We start from the raw sequence: 18,613 nt of genomic DNA on the forward strand, positions 1-18,613 counted from the left end.
CGCCAGTTGTGGGTGGGAAACGGCCGACGCCGGCTCGGGATTGGGCCACGTCATGGGGCCTGGCGCGCGCCCCGGTGCGTTCCGGGACCTTTCCGGCCTCGGCGCTGGATGCCGGACTGCCGGTATCGGGAGTGACTCGTGCCCGGTGCAAGTGAGCACCCGGACAGTCCCGCAGTCGGTCCCCTTACTCCGGTCACCAGGGGAGCCCCGGCCGAGGAGCAGGAATGACCGGCATCCCCTCCGCAGCCACGCGGAAGAGGCTCTCGCTTGCTGGTTGGTATTGAACTGCTTAGGCTTCGGATAGAAATCCAGAATGGCTACGCTTCAGGCGTGGTCCACCCCCACCTTCGTTTCACCTTAAAGACACCAAGACAGATCTTCGCTGGTGGGACAGACATAACAGAACTTGGCCTGGACCCCTTACTCTACGACCCATTTTTCTGAGACAGAATATTCCAAAATGGAAAGCGCTGCACGCAAAAGACACTTTTATCTATGAGGCTGTGATCAACTGAGCATAAATGCATCACTTCATGTTTCCGTTCCTTTAAATCTTGTATATCTTCTTTTTTCCTGCTTCTGTCAGAATTAAAGTATCTCGGGCAGGTTTGGCGCTCCTCCCTCCCTTCTGTGTACTTCATAGCCTAATGGAAGTGTGCACAGCGCTTGGAGAGCTCACTTTTCTTTTTTCAATCTGCCCCACCCCCACCCCCACCCCCACCCCCACCACCGTTTTGTTGACCTGAGCGCACTTTTCTTAAATGTGGAAAATCGGTCTCCTGTATCCTCCCTCTTCCGAAATCGACTCCTAGCCTCCCTTCGCAGAAGGTTCCCTAGAAGGTCCTGGCTGTAACGGCCAGGACTTGTTTAAGGAACTCTTAACCTGTTCCTTTCCCTACATTTTTCATGATGCTTAGGGAGGCAGGGTAGTCAGGTGTCTGTACTTGGAAGATAAACACATCTACTGGTAGTATCAGGGAGAGGTCTATTTTTCTTCCCTTTGTGGACTGTTCAGTCTTCGTATAGAGACCTTGGTAGAAATAAGGGGAAATAAATCCCTTTGATACCATGCTCAATCTCACTCTTTCTGGAATTATCTACTGTTAACAGCGTGGTGTGTAACCTTCCAGGCCTCCTCCTGGGCATTTACGGACATTTGTTGAAATCTGTAGCTTTTGCTTTCTTTTTAAATGATAAAATGTTGTGTAATGAAGTTTGTTTGCAGCTTGCATTTTCTCCTCCCTTTTTTGAAAGTAATAACATATCACGGAGCGTTTTCCGGATCAGTGTGTAAAGATTCACCTCATTGTTTACTGCTGTAGAACATTCCATAGCATGGGGGTTGGTCAGCCACAGTGATGGATATCTAAGTTGTCATTTCAGTTCTATGAGACATGCTAAGTTGTCATTTCAGTTCCACAGAGAAAGATTTTGTTACTGTATGACTGACCCAACTTTTGGGTAGCAGTCTGGTAGGATAGATTCCATCCATTTCAAACAGATTATTCATTTCTAATATTTATTGGGCCTCTGTCAGATATAAGCATTGCACTAGGTGTGGGATTCCAGAGATGGGGATGACCATGTCCTTGCCTTTGGAAAAGTCAGTCTGTTGGGAAACATGTTTATGGTTTCAGTGCACTTATTTATTTATTTGTTTTTTTTAGTTTATTTTTTGAGAGCGAGAGGGGAAGGGGCAGAGAGAGGGGGAGAGGATCTGAAGCGGGCTCTGAGTCAACAGCAGAGGGTCCGATGTGGGGCTCGAACTCATGAACCTCGAGATCATGCCCTGAGCTGAAGTTGGACGTCCAACCGACTGAGCCACCCAGGCGCCTCTCAGTGTACTTATTAAAAACCTATTGAATGTGTGCAAATTGGGACACTAAGAAAGTCAGTTTGATCTGCTCCTAAATGAGCTCCCATCCTCGGGTTATCCTTGGTGGGAGTACAGTTTTGCTGCAGCTACGGTTTTCAACCTGGGTATCTGTCCCCTTGGGAGGTGCAGCAGGTGCGAGTGCTCTGGAGTCACCTGTTTTGTTTTCTGACCAGAGAGGACCCTAGTGTTTCACAAGAACAAGTTGTAAAATGATGGGAAAATGTTAAGGTGAAACACCTGATTTAGATTGACAAAGGCAGCTGAATTCACTAGTTCTCATTTAGAACAACATGTTAAGAACATTTGAGGACTACATCGCTTCCCCCACCCTGAGCAGAAACCCTAAAGTTGCCATCTTGCAGGACATGTGCAACTGTCAGAAGATTAAAGTGAACACATTAGCAGGAGCATGTGCATACGTTATAAACCGTGCATGTTACATCATGTGCTGAGGGCAGTGTTAATCAGGACAAACATCCTGGTTCAGGAGAATTTTAAAAATTAGTTGTCGGGGCGCCTGGGTGGCTCAGTCGGTTAAGCATCCGACTTCAGCTCAGGTCACGATCTCACGGTCCGTGAGTTCGAACCCCGCGTCGGGCTCTGGGCTGATGGCTCAGAGCCTGGAGCCTGGTTCCAATTCTGTGTCTCCCTCTCTCTCTGCCCCTCCCCCGTTCATGCTCTGTCTCTCTCTGTCTCAAAAATAAATAAACGTTAAAAAAAATAAAAATAAAAAAAATTAGTTGTCATTCAGCAACTTCCATCTTAGGTTTAGGTAATGTTTATATATATTCACTAAGAGACTGTTTGTAATAGCTTTATTCATAACGGCCCCAAATTGAATATTACCTAAATGCCTATCAATAGTTGGATGGGTAGAGGTGCCTTGGTGGCTTAGTCGGTTAAGCATCCAACTCTTGATTTCAGCTCAGGTCATGATCTCATGGTTCGTGAGATCAAGCTCCATGTTGAGCTATGCACTGACAGCTCAGAGCCTGCTTGGGATTCTCTCTCTTTCTCTCTCTCAAAATAAAAAAATAGTTGGATCGGTAAATAAATTGTGGTGAATTCACACAATATAATTCTATACAGCAATGAAAATGGTCTATGATTACAGTCTGCGACTTAACTAAAGCCCACAAAGCTAATACTGAGTGAAAGAAGCCAGAAGCTAAAGGGTACATACTTTATGATTTCAGTTATATAAAGTTTAAAACCAGGCAAAACTAAGCTATGGTGATAGAGGTGGAGACCGTGCTTACCCTTGTGGGGTGCTAGTGTTTAGAAGAGGACATAACACGCTTCTTGGGGGTGCTTGCCGCCCTCTGGTTACCATGCTGGTTGCAATGGCTTTGTGAAAATTTAATGGGCTATGGTATGTATGCTTTTCTATATACGTTATACCTTAATAGAATTTTTAGAAGTTATTTTAGAAAATTTTTAGAAGTTATTTTGTGTCACTCAAAAGACTAGAAGGTTTGATTTTGCTGGAACCCTGAGATGGGGGAAAACTCACTTTTAGCAGGAGAGGCTGTACCTAGATAAGTTTTTTTTTGTTTTTGTTTTTATTTTCTATTTCTTCACCAGTGGTTTTAGACTTACGAAAGAAATGTGATTGAAGAAAACTGAAGAACATAGGAAAAACAAATAATAAAATAAAAATCACCCACAATTCCATTTTTTAAATTAAACATTTAGCATTCTGATGTATATGCACACACTTTAAACTTTAATGGAGATAATATTTTGTGACTGTAATTCCGTTAATTTTCCTATGTCATTTTTCCTCTACAGAATTTTCAGTGGCTATTTTTATAGACTTGTATAAAGAACTACAATAATTTTATTTACCAACATTAGTATTTGACAATTATGTTGCTTCCTTTTTTCCCTTCTATTATAAAATTGCAGTAGACACTTATTGACAGATATTTATGCAAATCTGTCCCCTATAATCTACTTAGGATAAATTCCTAGAAGTGCCTATGCAGGCTTAAATTCCTCTTTAGGCATTTGATACATATTGCCGAGTTGCCCTCCAGAAAAGTTTACTATATGCACTACCAACAGCAGTGAATGACAGCCCCTGTATCTTTAATAATACTGTTAAGGATACAGGGGTGCCTGGGTGGCTCAGTTGATTAAGCATCTGACTCTTGATTTCGACTCTGATCATGATCTCACTGTTCATGAATTTGAGCCCCACACTGAGGAATGCAGAGCCTGCTTGGGATTCTCTCTCTTTCAAAATAAATAAAACTAAAAAACATTGGAAAAAAATACTGATGCAATTCTCCAGTCCTGGTATTATGAATTTGAATTGGATGGAGTGAGGAGTGGATGAGGAGACAAAGTACTGGGGACATTTCCCAGTTTGCATTGAGATGGGAATGATTATGTGTCCAGAGAAGCAAGGCTTTTTGTGTTCTTGAATTCTGTGATTTCACGAACACCTAGAAAATCACTCAGATTTATGAACAAATTTATGGAATTGACTTCTAAAAACAAAAATTTAAATCAAGCACCCAGGGGTGCCTGGGTGGCTCAGTCGGTTGAGTGTCCGACTTCGGCTCAGGTCATGATGCCACGGCTTGTGGGTTCGAGCTGACAGCTCAGAGCCTGGAGCCTGCTTCGGATTCTGTGTTTACCTGCCCATCCCCTGCTCATGCTCTGTGTCTCTTTCTGTCTCTCAAAAATAAATAAATATTGTCTAAAAAATAAATCAAGCACCCAGAATATGGGGCTTCAGAGTTGGACAGACCTGGATTTGCCTGTAAGCACTACTTCCTACCTGTGTGACTCTAGGCAAGTTGTTTAGCTTTCCTGAGCCTCAATTTCCACATCATTAAAAGCGACACGCTGGTACATGCCTCACAAGGTTGATGTACAAGGGGGTAAAGTGCTTAGTAGAGTGCTTGGAACATCCTAAGCACCAAGTACATGTTAGTTAACCACTTGTTTTTATTATTACTCTAGAGAAATACAACTTAAAAATGGGCACTACTGCAGTTGTTAAAAGCTTGGTTAAGTGCTTTGCCAAGTTCATGGGGAATTTCCCTTCCCTTTTTTTTTTTTTTTTTTGGCCAGATTTTCACAATCAATAATGAGCTAATTGCTTCCTCCTGTTTCCCTGTAACTTTGGAACCTGTATGGGGAGACCTCTGAGTTTGTTGCTGAAGCGGAAACTTTAGCTGTCCTGTTGCTAAGGTGGAAACTTTTGATAGCCTTTTAGGGGTTAAGAGAAAAAAACACAGACTTTTCAGTAGTCTAAAAAATGGTTTTCTACCCAGAGAGCCACATGAGGCAGGAAAAAAACAACAAAAAAACCAAAACCTGATAGAAAATAAAAGTTTGAAGCCAAAACAAGAAAAGTTCCTGTTTTGCTCCAGTGAATATGACTGTTTTATACATCATGGGCAGCATTTTGCTAATGCAGAAAAGAGAGGCCATTGCCAGGCAATCCTTGATTCTGAGTAGCGATCCCTTTAATTTCAAGCTAAAGACTTGAATTGCTTCTTTAGTCCCTTCAGAACTCAAAGTTCTCCAAATGCAGAACTGTAACAATTAGTACATCATTTTCTGTGTAGTTTCTCTGCTTATCTTCCTCACTATACTGAAGTTCCTGGATTCAGACAAGTGTAACAAAAAGACAAATCCTGGTGTATGTTCTGACAAGTACAGCCTAGCTTCACACTCCAGAAAAGCATCTAATTAATAGTTAGGGAACTGAAGAACTTTGATGTGCTTGCCCAGAGAGTCACTTGAACCTCATAGAGACTCCCGTTTCTCACCGGAGATAATGATACTTCTGCAGATGGTTGCTAGGAAAGTCCATAAAAAGTGAAAGCACTCTGTTAGGTATAATTAATTGTATGAAATTCAGGGCTGGTTACTGGCAGTCATTTCTATGTCTGTCTCCCATGGTGGTGGTTGAGCTCCCTAAAGGGCAAGAACCACCTCTTGTTCATATTTATATTCTGGGCATTTAGTACAATTGCAGGGATAGTGAGTACTTGATACGTGTTTTTCTAAAGGAGGAAGGGAAGGAAGGCAGTGAGTCTGAAGAAATGCAGTGGGTCACCAATCCCTGCCTTTGTACCCTCATCAATAAGACCAAATGGGCATCGGCCTTCCCAGGTTCAAATAGGAAGTAGGAAAACTCTGGACCTCTGCTGTTAGACAGTAGGGGGAGCACCTAAGTCAACAACAAAGATGCCACTCTGCTGTTCACGTCTCTATATTTCACATTGCTTGTTTTCTTTTCTTGAAAAGTGACTTATGTACAACCTTGTGTTCATTTCAAGTGTACACGGTGTTTATATACATTACAAAATGGTTACCACATAGATCCAGTAAACCATCTGTGGCCATACAAAGTTTGTGCAATATTATCGACTGTGTTCCCTGTGTTGTACATTACATACCTGTCTTTTTTGTAAATACCTCTTAATCCCCTTTATCTATTTCACCCATCCTTCACCCCTTGTCCTCACATCACTGCTTTTTTTTTTTTTTAATGTAAACTCTGCATCCAACATGAGGCTTGAACTCATGACCCTGAGAGACCCTCATGCTCTACCGAGCCAGCTAGGTGCCCCCCACATCACTTCTTTTAACATGTTATTCATAGACTTCACGATTGACGTAACACACTTGCAAAAATTCCGATGAGTAGTACAAAATATACTCAGCAGGTGAAAGTGGGTCCAGGCTACTCCCCATTTATACTTCACATGGGTTTGGATGTTGAAACTGTGAAAGAGGAAAGAAATCTGAGCTAGAAGTCAGGAAATCTATGTGCTATACAGTTTCTTCCCCTCACTTATCTCTTTAGCAAATGGACACTACCTTTCCCGTCAACCAGATTGAGGAGAGGCGGGGGTAAGAGGAAAATCATCCACATTTATTCCTTCAACCAAACACGAAGCCTCTACCGGGCTCTGTTAGGACTGGTCATGGTAAACAAAACACAGCCCCCGCGTTCTGGGATCTCCAGCTGGTGGGAATCAAGATAAAACTTTCCGGAAATAAAAAGCTGTGGGGGAGAGAGGTGCAAAAACAAACTTCACAGATACCACATGGTCACTTTTTCATATGTCCGTATGATCTCAAAATGTCACTCCTGTACAGAGCTCCTTGTGACGCCAAAGTGTACACCTACAGTTTTCCCCAGGAACACTTGCTTTAGCCAGAGATGTAAATGGTGGGCGGCTATGGAATATCTTAGACACTTGCCACTTGTTCAATCACTCAGCTCCCAGAGCTGCCACTTCCAGGCCTTTTCCCACGTTCGGCTTATGTCCCATACCCTCCCACTACGGAAAGGGAAAAAAAAGCCCACGTTCTTGAGAGTTCCTGCCCCACAAGTATTTCCTAGCTTCGTTAAGAAACAGATTTTACATGTCTAATTCATGCCACACTGACAGAGGGACACAAAAATGAACCTAAGACACTGATTGTGGTGCGCAATCCGTATCTCGTTGCAGACACAAACTTCTGACTTTATGTCTCCGCTCCTACAGCTGAAAAGCCAGTTTCATATACATTGGTTTATTCATGCCTCAAAACCGTCGTAGGAGGTCATAATCCGCTTGAGCACAGTGGGTTACAATTAAAGCGTGTGATAGTCCTCATCTTGATCCTTCAGTGCCCACGAATTTAATAAAGGAGGAAACTGATGCTCAAAGAGGTGAAGGGCCCAGCACTTCAGAAGCACTTTAGCCAGCGCAGGTACAGAGCCGGTAAACAGGCCAACAGCCGGGCGAGGGACCGGCGGGGAGTCCTACCTCACGCGGCCCCGCCCACTCTCCCCGCCGCGGGAAGCTGTCACCTGGCCGCCAGGGCGCATGTGCACTCAGGCCCCAGGAAGCTGTCGGCTCACGTGATCCTTCCGCCCCTCTCACATGACCTCTCTCCCAGAGGCGGGGACCTTCGGCCAAGATGGCGGCCTACCTGCAGTGGCGGCGTTTCGTTTTCTTCGACAAGGAGCTGGTGAAGGAGCCGCTGGGCAACGATGGTGCTGCTCCCGCGGCTGCACCTGCCTCAGGACCCGCTGCTTCTAAGTTCCTTTGCCTTCCTCCTGGCATCACTGTCTGCGACTCAGGCCGAGGGAGCCTCGTCTTTGGAGATATCCTTCCTCTGGAGCTGTCTGTTCCCTCCCCGGATCCCTGAAGAGATCCAGCTGGGATGGAATCTGTCGGTCAGAGGGGTTCGTGTTACGTGACACTTTCCTTTAGGTGGGCGCCCAGTGGCTCCTTCTGTGGCCTGAGGGAAGAAAAGGAGGAAGTCCATTCAGTAACTTGTTGCCAACTGAGCAATCGTGGGCAAGGCAACCTCTTGGGGCTTCCATTTACTTCTCTGTGAAAGAGGTGTAAGATACCAGTTTGGCAAGGCTATTTTTAAGATCTGTCTAAACAGCGTATGCAGGTTGGCTTTACAAGGTGAATGTGTAAGGTGGCGTGATCTCTCCTGCCCAAATTGTGGGCAAGGAGATACATGAGACTAGAAGTTTGCTGCTGTGTTCTTCATATTGTTGCTACTAAACTCTGGTCTCCGTTTTCACTGTTTTTAAGATGGAGAACTTTTAGGAGATAATATGTGGAGAAATTCTTGAAAATTTGAGAGAGATTAAATAATATATGTTAGTAGTTATCTGGGATCTGGTCTAAATAGAAGTCTCTCTCCTTGGAAAGGAGGTTCCTTGACTATTCTACACATATGGAAGGCCAAATTTGGTTCTTGCCCCGCTCTCTACAGCTTACAGGCTTCCAAGCCTACAAACTACGGGTGACACACCTATATCAGCTGAAGCAGCACAATATTTTGGCATCTGTTGGTGAAGATGAAGAAGGCATCAACCCCCTGGTGAGTCCCAGAAAGGAAGTGGGAAAGACCCAGGCCCTGGGAATGGTTGTTGGAGGGTGACTAGTATTCACATATCTGAGGTCTGTTCACAGGTAAAAATCTGGAACCTGGAAAAGAGAGATGGTGGCAATCCACTCTGCACTCGCATCTTCCCTGCCATCCCAGGAACAGAGCCAACTGTTGTGTCTTGTTTGACTGTCCATGAAAATCTCAACTTTATGGCCATTGGTAAGCAGAAGAAGGCAAAGCTAACACTCCGTGGTTTTTATAGATTTTCTTCAGAGTTGCTTCTGCAGCTCGTCTTCGTTGTTTTAATGAGACCATTTTATACTGAATTAAGGTCTTTGAGATAGTAAAGTTTGGAGCGGGAGAGCATTTAGTTTTGTTCTTTGAAAAAGAGCCTGTGTGCACCGATTTTTATGTTAACCATTGGAAGAGTTAGATATAAGGAGAAAGCTTGTTACTTCTTTTTTTAAGTTTATTTATTTTGAGAGTGAGAATGAGTCAGGTAGAGGGGCAGAGAGAGAGAGGGAAAGAGAGAGAATCTCAAGCAGGTTCCATGCTGTCAGCACAGAGCCCGACGCAGGGCTCAATCCCACAAACCATGAGGTTATGACTTGAGCCGAAATCAAGAGTCAAATGCTTAACTGACTGAGTCACCCAAGCACCCTGAAAGCTTGTCACTTCTAACAAGTGCCTTAAATGGTCTTTTTCCCCTTCTGTGCTCCCTGATCTTTTCAGCCTCAATGAAGTGCTGTTTCCTGGTCCCCTACAGGTTTCACAGATGGCAGTGTTACATTGAACAAAGGAGACATCACACGGGACCGGCATAGCAAGACCCAGATTCTGCACAAGGGCAACTATCCTGTTACTGGACTGGCATTTCGCCAAGCGGGAAAGACCACTCATTTGTTTGTTGTGACAACTGAGAACGTTCAGGTATGATGGGGGCCTGCACTGTTAGGGGCAGGCAAGAAAGGGGCCTACGATAAGGAAATGACGAGAGGTAGGGTTCTTAAACTCTTCATCATGTAGCCTTGAGTCATTTGCCCAGCTTAATATTTTATTTTTTCACTTAAGAGGCAAGGAAGAGTCAGAGTTAGGAAAAGAACAATGGGCTTGTAGCGAAAGACCTGCTTTTTTCCCCTAACTTGTTAAGTAACATCGGACAAGTTATTTTACTTTGTTGGTGTCTGATGCTCTTAATTTCTAACAGTCTACTCTCAAGTATGGTCTTGGTAAAAGTTCAAAATTATTGCATTTCTTGTAGTGGCAGTTTTCCTGTAGTTAGTGACCATACACACAGAGGGAGAAAATGTGGGTGATGGTAATGGACAAAGCAAGGAGCCAGGGAAAGTGTTAGGGTGCTAAGAGTCAAAAAGAAAGAGAGCCAGTATGGAGATGGGAATACCTTTGGGAAGGCTTAGATGCCCCCTCCTGAAAGGGAGCCTGTTAACGCCTTTCTTCTTGCAGTCCTATATAGTTTCTGGAAAGGACTACCCTCGTGTGGAGTTGGACACCCATGGTTGTGGCCTGCGCTGCTCAGCTCTAAGCGACCCTTCTCAGGACCTGCAGTTCATAGTGGCTGGAGACGAATGTGTCTACTTGTACCAGCCTGATGAACGTGGGCCCTGCTTTGCCTTCGAGGGCCATAAACTCATTGCTCACTGGTTTAGAGGCTACCTTGTCATTGTCTCCCGTGACCGGAAGGTTTCTCCCAAGTAAGGACTCCAAGGGGAAGGGAAAGGGAGAAGGCTGCACTTGTTCGCCAGAATTAACATGATTTTAAAATCCTAATACCCCAATCCTGTCAGTCTGCTACTTTGGTTTTCTGTACATTGTCCTCACACTTAGATTCAGTTGTAACATTTTTACTGAAAAAATGTATTTTTGCTACAGGTATTTGCTAAGTGCCCTAGAACGCCCCAGGGAATTTTTGACCTGTTTTTGTTTTTTTTACTCTTCAGTCAAAACACACTGGGTGGCGGAACAAGGAAGTGAACAGTGGGGAAGCTATAAAGGGCTGGGGAATGCAGGACACAGTATTTTTATTCTGAGCCACCTGAAAAGGGGTGGCAGGCTCTTCCTCGTGATGGGAATGATCCGTGTCAGTGTTTATCTTCAGTCAGCACTAAGCGCAGTATCTCCCATATACCAGGGGCTAATTATATGAATGGGTGTTTGGATGTTCTTAATTTTTTAAGCCACCCCTTATGTTAATGGTAGGATCCTGAAAGGTACGATCAGGTCTATGAGTTCTCTTCCTACAACTGCCTATGCAATGCTGCATTTATGGGATGTGCTGCTAGAGGGGCCAGAGGGTGATTTGTTCTGGGCAGAGTAGGCAGCACCGAAGTTGTCATGGAAAGAGGAGCTGGTGCAAATAGCCGGTGCTTTTTCTTTCCCACACAGGTCAGAGTTTACCAGTAGGGACTCCCAGAGCTCCGACAAGCAGATCCTCAACATCTACGACCTGTGCAACAAGTTCATAGCCTATAGTGCCATCTTTGAGGACGTAGTGGACGTTCTTGCTGAGTGGGGCTCCCTGTACGTGCTGACGCGGGATGGGCGGGTCCACGCGCTGCAGGAGAAGGACACACAGACCAAACTGGAGGCAAGGCCACCAGATTTCCAGAGCTGGCCACGGGCACCCAGACGCAGGTGTAGGAACAGGCTCCTCTTGGAGGCCAAGTCACCTTGGCCAGGGTGTTTCCTTCCCTTTGGGGCACAGCCTTACCTAGCTCCTTTAGGGCCGAATTACAAGGCAAATGGCCTGGGATGAGGTTTTAAGAGTAAAGTAATGGCTGAGAGCCTGAGTCCACTCTCAGGGTCCATTCTGCCTGCAGAGAGCCTTGGAAAGTAAGGCCATGTTGGACTTCGGGTTATCTGAGAGGTCTTGCCCTGTCTAGGATCTAGGCAGATCAGAAATCCAGGACCGTCTGGCTTGTGTGTTGTAGCTGCTTTCTGGTAGGGTGTCTCCTCGGGACTGCTTCTAGTAATTTTCTAATCTCTCTCCCCTTGCAGATGCTGTTTAAGAAGAACCTATTTGAGATGGCCATTAACCTGGCCAAGAGCCAGCACCTAGATAGTGATGGGTTGGCCCAGATCTTCATGCAGTATGGGGACCATCTCTACAGCAAGGGCAACCACGATGGGGCTGTTCAGCAGTATATCCGGTTAGTCTTGGGTGCTTTAGGATATAGCTCTGAATGCAGCCAGATAGACTAACACCTGGGCTTGGGTTAGGGGAATGGACTCCACCAAAAGGAGCCATCCTTTTTCCCTGCAGAAACTGTGATGGCCCGGGTGAGAAGTTGGTACAGTTCACTGTAAAGGGAACATTGAGGGTCAAATATTACGTGACCAGGGTGCAGTGGAGCTGATGAGTATCTCTTGTTTTAAACTTTATTTTGTTTTTACCTACGTATCTATATTTTTTAAGTAGGCTTCCCACCCAATGTGAGGCTTGAACTCACAACCCAGAGATCAAGAGTTACATGCTCTACTGACAGAGCCAGCCAGGCACCTGTTCTTGTTTAGGCTGGCCTTTGTTAATATTCATTTTTGGGCACCTGGCTGGCACAGTTGGTAGAGCACACGACTCTTGATTTCAGCATCATGAGTTCAAGTCCCACATTGGGCACAAAGCTTAGTTTAAAAAAAATATATATCATTTTGACCTGATTCGTTTGTTTGTTTGTTTGTTTCTTTTGAGAGACACAGCACAAGTGGGGGAGGGGCAGAGAGAGATGAGGACAGAGGATCTGAAGCGGGCTCTGCACTGGCAGCAGAGAGCCCGATGGGGGGCTCAAACTCATGAACGATGAGATCATGACCTGAGCCAAAGGCAGACACTTAACCGACTGAGCTACCCAGACGCCCCTTGATTTGATTCTTTAAAGGGAAAGGGTATTCATCTCTTGGCTTCTACAGTTTCTTCCCTTGAAGAAACCCTAATTCTTGAAATTTTCTGCCCTACTAAGAGGTGGTGTGAACCTGTCTGGCCTCTCTACCTTTCTAGAATTCCTATCTTCAGCCAAGTTTAAGAACCAGTGCTGTGTTAGCCTTGCATCTCATGTGGTCTGCAGTCTAGTAGCATTGATATCATCCAGGTCTTGTTAGAAATACAGATTCACAGGCCTCCCCCCAGACATGCTGAGGATCTGCAAGTGATTCCTAGGCACATGAAAGAGAAGTACGCTGATCCAGATGCTGTTTGATGCACGTGTCTCTCTAGAACCATTGGAAAGTTGGAGCCATCCTATGTGATCCGCAAGTTTCTGGATGCCCAGCGCATCCACAACCTGACCGCCTACCTACAGACCCTGCACCGGCAGTCCCTGGCCAATGCTGACCACACTACCCTGCTGCTCAACTGCTATACCAAGCTCAAGGACAGTTCGAAGCTAGAGGAGTTCATCAAGGTGCAGGGTGGTGGTGGTGGTGGTAGATTCCCCGAGGGCCCCGCTGAGCGGGAGGTGGCTTTACCAGGGTTTGCCCCTTTTTCAGCAGATGCAGGGAGAAGAAAGGGCTCACCTTATTTGGGGACCAGGACCCCTCTGGTCTATAAACTGGGAAGAGGAATAGCCTTTCCTGCTAGTTCTCTCCTGTCTCCCTCTTGTTTTATGATGCTTGAACTTTTGAGGGTATGTAAGTTCAGGGAATTAACAGTGGTGGGCCCCTGGGTCCCCAGAAGTGTCCCTGTAATAGTAGGGGAAGAGGAAGACTTTAGCTCTTAAAAACTTACTGAGAAGTAGGAGGACCTAGTGTTTTAAAACCATGGACCTTCTTTCATTTTTTTCTTGTCTCCAACCCTCCCGGCCTCAACTTTATTGTTATCTTAAGAATCTGTCAGGGGGCACCTGGCTGGCTCAGTTGGTAGAACATGCAAATCTAGATCTCCAGGTCGTGAGTTCAAGCCCCACATTGGGCCTAGAGTTCGTGTTAAAGAAAAAAAAAAGAATCTGGTCTCAGATGCAGGTTTCCTCTCCCTTCCCCAACCACAACCTTTCTGTGAATGATTTTGTCTGACGTCTCCCTGGCAGACCAAGAGTGAGAGTGAAGTCCACTTTGATGTGGAGACAGCCATCAAGGTCCTCCGGCAGGCTGGCTACTACTCCCATGCCCTCTACTTGGCTGAGAACCATGCACATCATGAGTGGTACTTAAAGATTCAGCTAGAGGACATTAAAGTAAGTGAGACTCTTGACCCAGACAGAGACCTGTTCTTTTTCCAGGACATCCCCGGAATGATGAAAGTACTTCCTGGTGGGAAGGCAGGAGCATGCGCTTACTCTGCCCTTACCTCTCCACAGAATTATCAGGAAGCCCTTCGGTACATCGGCAAGCTGCCTTTTGAGCAGGCAGAGAGCAACATGAAACGCTATGGCAAGATCCTCATGCACCACATACCAGAGCAGACGACCCAGTTGCTAAAGGGACTGTGTACCGACTATCAGCCTAGCCTCGAAGGCCGAGGTGACAGGGAGGCTCCAGGCTGCAGGGTGAGACGTCAAGGAGAATGGCTTTTGGACAACAGGGATCACTTCCGGGGCCTTATGGATACCACACCCACTCACTCGGCCTCCTCTCTCCTCCCTTGCCATCCTAGGCCAACTCAGAGGAGTTCATCCCCATCTTTGCCAACAACCCTCGAGAGCTGAGAGCTTTCCTAGAACACATGAGTGAAGTACAGCCTGACTCCCCGCAGGGCATCTATGACACACTCCTTGAGCTGCGGCTACAGAACTGGGCCCATGAGAAAGATCCACAGGTGAGGCCTGGCAAAAGCTGCAGCAGGTGCTGGAGAAAAGACAGCCCTTCCATCTTTTGTGGTTGCCTTTTGCTGCATTCTTTAGACCAGTGACCCCTCACCCTTGGGGGCTAACTGGTTCCTCCGTGAAGAGGCGATCGAAGAGGCAGTTGACTTGCCTTGTCACAAGAGACCTTTGTGATTTTTTTTCCCCCTTATGCCCAGCAACTCTACCCTCCTTCCCTAGGTCAAAGAGAAGCTTCATGCAGAGGCCATCTCCCTGCTGAAGAGCGGCCGCTTCTGCGACGTCTTTGACAAGGCCCTGGTCCTCTGCCAGATGCACGACTTCCAGGATGGGGTCCTTTACCTCTATGAGCAGGGGAAGCTGTAAGATTTGGGCCACTTCAGGGAAGGGGGAGGATCCGGTTTTCCAGGGACAGCCACTGAGGTGCGCCTTGCCCCGGCCCCAGGTTCCAGCAGATCATGCACTACCACATGCAGCATGAGCAGTACCGGCAGGTGATTGCTGTGTGCGAGCGCCACGGGGAGCAGGAGCCGTCCCTGTGGGAGCAGGCACTCAGCTACTTTGCCCGCAAGGAGGAGGACTGCAAGGAGTATGTGGCGGCCGTGCTCAAGCACATCGAGAGCAAGAACCTCATGCCACCGCTTCTAGGTACTTCAGAGGGCGGTAGGGAGGGGTGCAGGCTGCCCGCAGCTCCGGGCCAGGGGCGCTTCCATTCTATCGAGAGGGTGCTGCTCGGTTCACTGTCTTGTTTCCTTCCGGGCCCAATCTCAGTGGTGCAGACTCTGGCCCACAACTCCACAGCCACCCTGTCTGTCATCCGGGACTACCTGGTCCAAAAACTACAGAAACAGAGCCAGCAGATTGCACAGGACGAGCTCCGGGTGCGACGGTACCGAGAGGAGACCACCCGCATCCGCCAGGAGATCCAGGAGCTCAAGGCGAGGTACTTGGCGACTAGATATGTGGAGGGGGGATAATCTTATTCTTCACTGGGTGTCATTAAATACTTTTCATAGAGGATTGTATGAAAATGTGTTCGAACTTTGCATTTTTGAAGATCTGTTTTAATGGAAGAATTCCAAAGAATGGTTTATTCCATAGATCGTTATTTATTAGGTTTTTGGAGGATGTTAACTTGCAGCAGGTGTTTTTCTTTTTATGAGTCTGTATTTTTTTCTAAAGACACTTTTTTTTTTTTTTTTTTAAGAGAGGGAAAGAGAGAGAGGGCGAGAGCAGGGGAGGGCTGTGAGATCATGACCTGAGCTAAAATCAGGAGTCAGATGGCAAGCACTGATCTTAACACAGACAAAAAAAAGCCCTGCCATGTGGAGCTTACAACATAGAGGTAGGCAGGCGCTGAATACATTCAACGAAATATTACAGTATGTCAGATGGTGATAAGGTCTAAGGAGAAAACTAGTTTAGGAAGGGGAGTGGGGTGCTGTGTGTGTGTGCGCGCTCGTTTATAAGGTGGCCAGGAAGGTCCTCACTGGAAGGGTCACGTCTAAGTAAAGATCTGAAAGGTACAAGTTCCCCAGCTGTGGAACGAATGTCACGGGGATGAAAGGTACAGCACAGGGGACGTAGTCGGTGTGGTAATGGTGCTGTGTGGTGACAGATGGTAGGTACACTTGTGGTGAGCGTAGTGCAACACACAGACTTGTCAATCACCATGTTGTACACCCAAAAATAATGTAACGTACGTCAGTTATACTTCAATTAAAAACAACAACAACAAAAAAACGGCGCCTGGGTAGCTCACTCGGGTTCAGTGTTCGACTTCAGCTCAGGTCATGATCTCAAGGCTCGTGGGTTTGAGTCCCATGTCAGGCTCACTGCTGTCAGCTCGGAGCCTGCTTTGGATCCTCTGTCCCCTTCTCTCCCCGCCCCTCCCCCACTCGTGTGTGTGTGCTCCCTCTGTCTCAAAAATAAACAAACATGAAAAATTTTTAAAAACCATGAAAGACAACTTAGTGGTGGTTGTGAAAACTGAACGGGTTAGCCGGACTTGCTGGAAGCACGCTGAGACTCTGCAGGCCCGGGCGGCATCCTCATTTCACTCCCTTTTGGTGGTTAAGAGCAAGACCTTGTAGTCCCTCGACAGGGACCCCTCAACTCCAGCCACCTTCTCTCTGCACCCGGCTCTTGGCTCTGCCCCCACTCTTTGCCACTCCTTTCTGGTCTCCCTTGCCTGCAGTCCGAAGATTTTCCAGAAGACCAAGTGCAGCATCTGTAACAGTGCCTTGGAGCTGCCCTCGGTCCACTTTCTCTGCGGCCACTCCTTCCACCAGCACTGCTTTGAGAGTTACTCGGAAAGTGATGCCGACTGCCCCACCTGCCTCCCTGAAAACCGGAAGGTCATGGATATGATCCGGGCCCAGGAACAGAAACGCGATCTCCATGATCAGTTCCAGCACCAGGTGGGCATGAGTGGGTAGATGACTGCCCCACTCACGGAGAGTCACGGGAGCATTCGCTTCTTTTCTTTCCTCCTCCTCAGGACAGGACGCCTGCAGTTCTGATTCTTCTCTCCTCTTTCCCTGCAGCTCAAGTGCTCCAACGATAGCTTCTCTGTGATTGCTGACTACTTCGGCCGAGGGGTTTTCAACAAATTGACTCTGCTGACCGACCCTCCCACGGCCAGGCTGACTGCAAGCCTGGAGGCTGGGCTGCAGCGGGACTTGCTCATGCACTCCAGGAGGGGCACTTAAGCAGCTCAGGGGAAGGGGTGTGATAGTGGAGGCACAGTAGTAGGGACATGGGGGACAGAGGCAGGGCTGTTGCACAGGAGTCAGGCAGACATGCCCAGGACTCCACCCTGATCTGATGCCATAGCCCTCAGGACTAAAGAGGACTTTTTCTCCCTTCTTCGGCCAGCCTGCCATTCCTCCTGTTGACTTTTTGAGCAGTGTGGATCATTCCAGACCAGCGGGGGAGGGTACCTCAGCAACCTCTGAGTGTGGACAATAGCTGCTTTGTTCTCTATCCAAGGGCACCAGGCTGTGCTTGGGTCCTTGCTCCCAGAGTCTATAAATAAAAGAATATAATAGTTTGGGGGTTGAAGGTTTTGCTCTGGGACTTCCTAGTGATTCTTAATTGTGCAAGATGTACTTTCCCTCTGCTCTTGTAGAACTCCAATTCCCTTCTTGTAGGGTTCTTTGAAGATTATGTTGACAAGACCTCATTCCAGTAATGGGTGGGGCTGGTGGCCTCCAGTAGACCAGTTTACTGAAGAGCCTCAGTGACGAAAGGCCTGGTACCTGAGCTCCAGGAGCAACCTGGACCAAGGCCCCCAGACTAGCGCCTGCTCTGTAGTCTGGCTGGTCTCAGTGGCTCTTGTTTGCACAAAATATTCAAGCAGGAGGCAGATTCTGGTGGGAATCCTGGGGTTTGAGCCTGCCTTCATTATGGATAGGTTGGTGTCTTGCCGGATTTAGTACCAAGTGATAAACAAGATAGAAGTGCTTGGTTGAAATGCTTTTGTTCCTACCTCTTGGAAGCTGCCCATTGAAGTTTGTGTGGCTACGTGTCTGCCTATAAATGTGTCGGAAGACTGCTCTTCTGTGTTACTCAGCTGAAGAGTAACTCGGACATTGGGCTTTAGAGTTTAGGTAGTACGTGGAAAAGGGAGAGTACACTGTATTTGCAGTGGCTACGAATACAGACTTCGGGGCCGCTGACCTAAGTTTGAATCCTAGCTTGATTTAGGTTGTCTCTTACCTCCTCTGAACCTGTTTCTTCATCTGTACATTAGGAATGACAACATGGCGTATAGCTGTTGTGAAGGCCTGAGGCGCGAATGGGTGTCCAGTTCCTTGGTGGTAGTTAGCACGTGGGCACTCAGTGCATGGTTATTAATACAAGCACTTTCTCCAGCACTTTTCCCACTAACAATTATGTGCCATTGATAACGGCACTCCCACTTGGGTTGTCTTTTTTTTTCACGTTTGTTTATTTTTTGAGAGAGACACAGTGTGAGCAGGGGGAGGGGCAGAGAGAGGGAGACACAGAATCCACAACAGGCTCCAGGCTCTGTGCTGTCAGCAGAGTCCAACATGGGACTCCAACCCACGAACTGGGAGATCATGACCTGAGCCAA

General features: G+C 46.9%; 1 protein-coding gene across 4 annotated transcripts; it reads left to right on the forward strand.

The window, feature by feature from the left end:
* The first annotated feature begins 91 nt into the window (after positions 1 to 91).
* On the forward strand, positions 92 to 17,566 carry VPS11 (VPS11 core subunit of CORVET and HOPS complexes). Of its 4 annotated transcripts, none has more exons than XM_042958495.1 (17): positions 92 to 273; positions 7,793 to 8,000; positions 8,589 to 8,737; positions 8,830 to 8,965; positions 9,513 to 9,676; positions 10,211 to 10,458; positions 11,150 to 11,351; positions 11,762 to 11,913; positions 12,975 to 13,161; positions 13,783 to 13,929; positions 14,053 to 14,241; positions 14,349 to 14,510; positions 14,737 to 14,876; positions 14,960 to 15,162; positions 15,316 to 15,457; positions 16,712 to 16,934; positions 17,061 to 17,566. In XM_042958495.1, the coding sequence occupies exons 2-17, from the start codon at positions 7,814 to 7,816 to the stop codon at positions 17,223 to 17,225; spliced, it is 2,796 nt and encodes a 931-aa protein (XP_042814429.1). In that variant the 5' UTR covers positions 92 to 273; positions 7,793 to 7,813; the 3' UTR covers positions 17,226 to 17,566. The 4 variants fall into 4 exon arrangements, with proteins under 4 accessions (XP_042814429.1, XP_042814428.1, XP_042814430.1 ...); XM_042958494.1 differs by having other exon boundaries at positions 95 to 273; positions 15,286 to 15,457; XM_042958496.1 differs by lacking the exon at positions 92 to 273 and having other exon boundaries at positions 7,805 to 8,081; positions 8,630 to 8,737; positions 15,286 to 15,457.
* Positions 17,567 to 18,613: the final 1,047 nt, after the last annotated feature.

This window comes from Panthera tigris, chromosome D1 (genome assembly GCF_018350195.1).
Source record: "Panthera tigris isolate Pti1 chromosome D1, P.tigris_Pti1_mat1.1, whole genome shotgun sequence".
Taxonomy (NCBI): domain Eukaryota; kingdom Metazoa; phylum Chordata; class Mammalia; order Carnivora; family Felidae; genus Panthera; species Panthera tigris.